The 2,602-nt window shown below is 40.2% G+C and overlaps 1 protein-coding gene across 1 annotated transcript; it reads left to right on the plus strand.

Moving 5' to 3' along the window:
• Positions 1-189: 189 nt before the first annotated feature.
• Positions 190-2,596, plus strand: LOC121939375 (carnitine O-acetyltransferase). The gene is made up of 2 exons (XM_042482404.1): positions 190-417; positions 1,299-2,596. Exons 1-2 carry the CDS (start codon positions 325-327, stop codon positions 1,512-1,514), a joined length of 309 nt encoding a protein of 102 aa, XP_042338338.1. The 5' UTR covers positions 190-324; the 3' UTR covers positions 1,515-2,596.
• The last annotated feature ends 6 nt before the right edge of the window (positions 2,597-2,602 follow it).

Consider the following 2,602-nt stretch of genomic DNA (forward strand, 5'->3'; position numbering starts at 1 on the left):
CACACACACACACACACACACACACACACACACACACACACACACACTGTTCTGCTGTCACAAATACTTGAAATGCGAGAGCACCAACAAATCCCCAACTGATGCAATATTTCCTTTTGTTTGAGTAACGCCTGATTAAAAACTACAGTGACCAACTGTTAGGAAATACTGTACTTCAGGTTTAAAGACAAAAATCCATAATAATGCAAGTATTATGTTTTTAGTAGTTAACATGTGGTGACTAATATTGTAAATAGATCATTTTCTCAATCCCTTCAGGCGATCAGTGGCCAGGCCATAGACAGACACCTGCTGGGCCTTAAAATGCAGGCTGTTGAAGAAAAGCTCTCCATACCTGCTATCTACACCGATGCGGCCTACTCCAAAGCTTTACACTACAAGCTGTCTACAAGTCAGGTATGGGCCAGCCCTGAAACTGCCACTGCCTGTTAGCAAAGATGTTTTTTCCTATAAACTAATATTAAGACCTCAAAGACAATATGATGCATGGGTCATTCCATGGAAATTGTTCAGATTGAACCTTGGAATTCTAAGATTTTTGATCATGCACAAATTAAATTCATACTGTACTTTACAGCTTGAAGAATATGTCAGACCTGCAATGAAAGAATGAATCATATTTTTCAAGCTCAGGCATAATTTCTTTTCTCATTATATCAAGAGATCAGCCTTTGGCAGGTTGGAAAGCTTTAGGATAATGTGGCTGAATTTCTCACTCTGGTCAATGCTTATACCAAACTCAACATGCAGCCAAATTTTTAAAAATCATGATTTTTGAAACACATTTTAAAAATGTAATGAAACAGAAGTTGTTTTCCCCATGTTTTTTGCCTGATGATGTGAATATGTCATGCTTGAAAAGACTATTTTGAAAGAAAGACATAGCCAAATAGTGGTGAATTTTGATTTTGTTGCAGAGCATATTTTGATGAGTCCAAATATCTACCCTCTAGATTTATGGACTGAGCCCTTGCAGACCTCAGTGTTATGACGAGTTTGCTGTCATCATGTAAAGTTTGCAAGGGCAGAGACTGTCCTGATAGACGGGCCTTGAGTCAGGTTCTCTTGTTGCTGTGAAAACATTTGAGCGAAAACTACAATTATTGATTGATCGCTGCTGTCACATTCGTCATCCAAACTAAACATTATAAAATATCGGATATTATTTCTGGCCTAAATGACTGTTTCATGTTTTCCTTTAAATGTTTGAACTCCAAACTCAGCAGTTTTCATGGAATGGTTGACTAACTAACCACCACATTCTCTCTTTTCACAAGGTACCTTCCAAAATTGACTGCGTCATGTGTTTCGGCCCAGTCGTACCTGACGGATACGGCGTGTGCTACAATCCCATGGAGGATCACATCAACTTTGTGGTGTCTTCTTTCAACTCCTGTAAAGAAACAAACTCGGCACATCTGGCCCAGGCCATGCAGGACACTCTGTTGGACATGAGGACGCTGCTGGAACAAACCCCAAGAGCCAAACTGTGAAGCTCCTTTAGACTCTACTAACCTCTCTGTAGATTAGGTTGATGCGACAGGGCCAGTTTCAGTGACGGCGCTAATGAGTCAGATCTGATGGTAAAACCACTTTCAGTGTGACTGAGTAACATGTGAATGACTGAACCCCACTCCTGCTGCAAGGCTGCTGAGCTCCGGTTGGTAGTCTGAACCAGGGTTCTCACCTGGATATTGATTATCAACATGCATTTTAAATGAGGCATTGAAACGTGCTACAATCTCAAAGCCCATCGGCCATCGGTCCAATGAGGATTAAGTCTCCTGGGCAAAGGACAAAATATTTGGGTTAGGGTTAACTGATATGATATTTTGTGCAGCTACACAATGCGCTCAGACATCCTGCTTGTGGACCTTCATAGAAAAGCATCAGAAATTTAGATTTTCCTGTGGTGTTATTTGAATTTACGCACATTAAATTAAAGATTCAGCATGTAGGATTTAGGGGGATATATTGGAAGAAATTGAGTTTTAATATAATGAGTATGCTTTCTTTAGTGTATAATCACCTGGAATAAGAATCGTGGTTTCATTACCTCAAAATAAGCTGTTTATATCTACATAGGGAGCGGGTCCTTGTCAGTGGAGAATTACCATGTTGCACCACCATCTTTCTGCAGTAGCCAAGAATGGACAAACCAAGCTCTGGCTCTAGGTAGCAACATTCACGTTTTCGTTTGTTTGTGCCGGCCACCGTGGTTAGAAGCCCTTCTGCAACGAACAGCATCAGGACAACACTGATTTTTAACCTGAAACTGCTTTATTGAGCGTTTTTACCAGTTTGAATCAATGGGTCTGTTTGTTTTGGAAAGGAAAAGACCTCTGTGGGCAATTCGGCTCCAGGTAAAAACCTACGAAAAATGAACACTGAAGAATTCTAACTGGGAGCAGTTTCAGCTGGTTGCGGTATAGGAGTGGTTGCAATTTAGGACCCTTGGATTTAAATCATGTTTTTGCCCGCTTAAACCAACATGTTCGTTTAGTTTTGGAGAGCAAGAGACTTTGTGGATAACTCAGCTCCCAATAAAAATCTCCTGAACAATAAAAACTAAAAAAAAAAA

The sequence above is a fragment of the Plectropomus leopardus genome, unplaced genomic scaffold (assembly GCF_008729295.1).
Source record: "Plectropomus leopardus isolate mb unplaced genomic scaffold, YSFRI_Pleo_2.0 unplaced_scaffold4667, whole genome shotgun sequence".
NCBI lineage: Eukaryota > Metazoa > Chordata > Actinopteri > Perciformes > Serranidae > Plectropomus > Plectropomus leopardus.

What these genes read in the sequence shown, in the direction of transcription:
- LOC121939375 (XM_042482404.1), top strand. Translation starts at nt 325, where the DNA reads ATGCAGGCTGTTGAAGAAAAGCTCTCCATACCTGCTATCTACACCGAT. An exon ending in ACAAGCTGTCTACAAGTCAG is followed by an intron (nt 418 to 1,298) that starts GTATGGGCCAGC and finishes TCTTTTCACAAG; the next exon opens with GTACCTTCCAAAATTGACTG.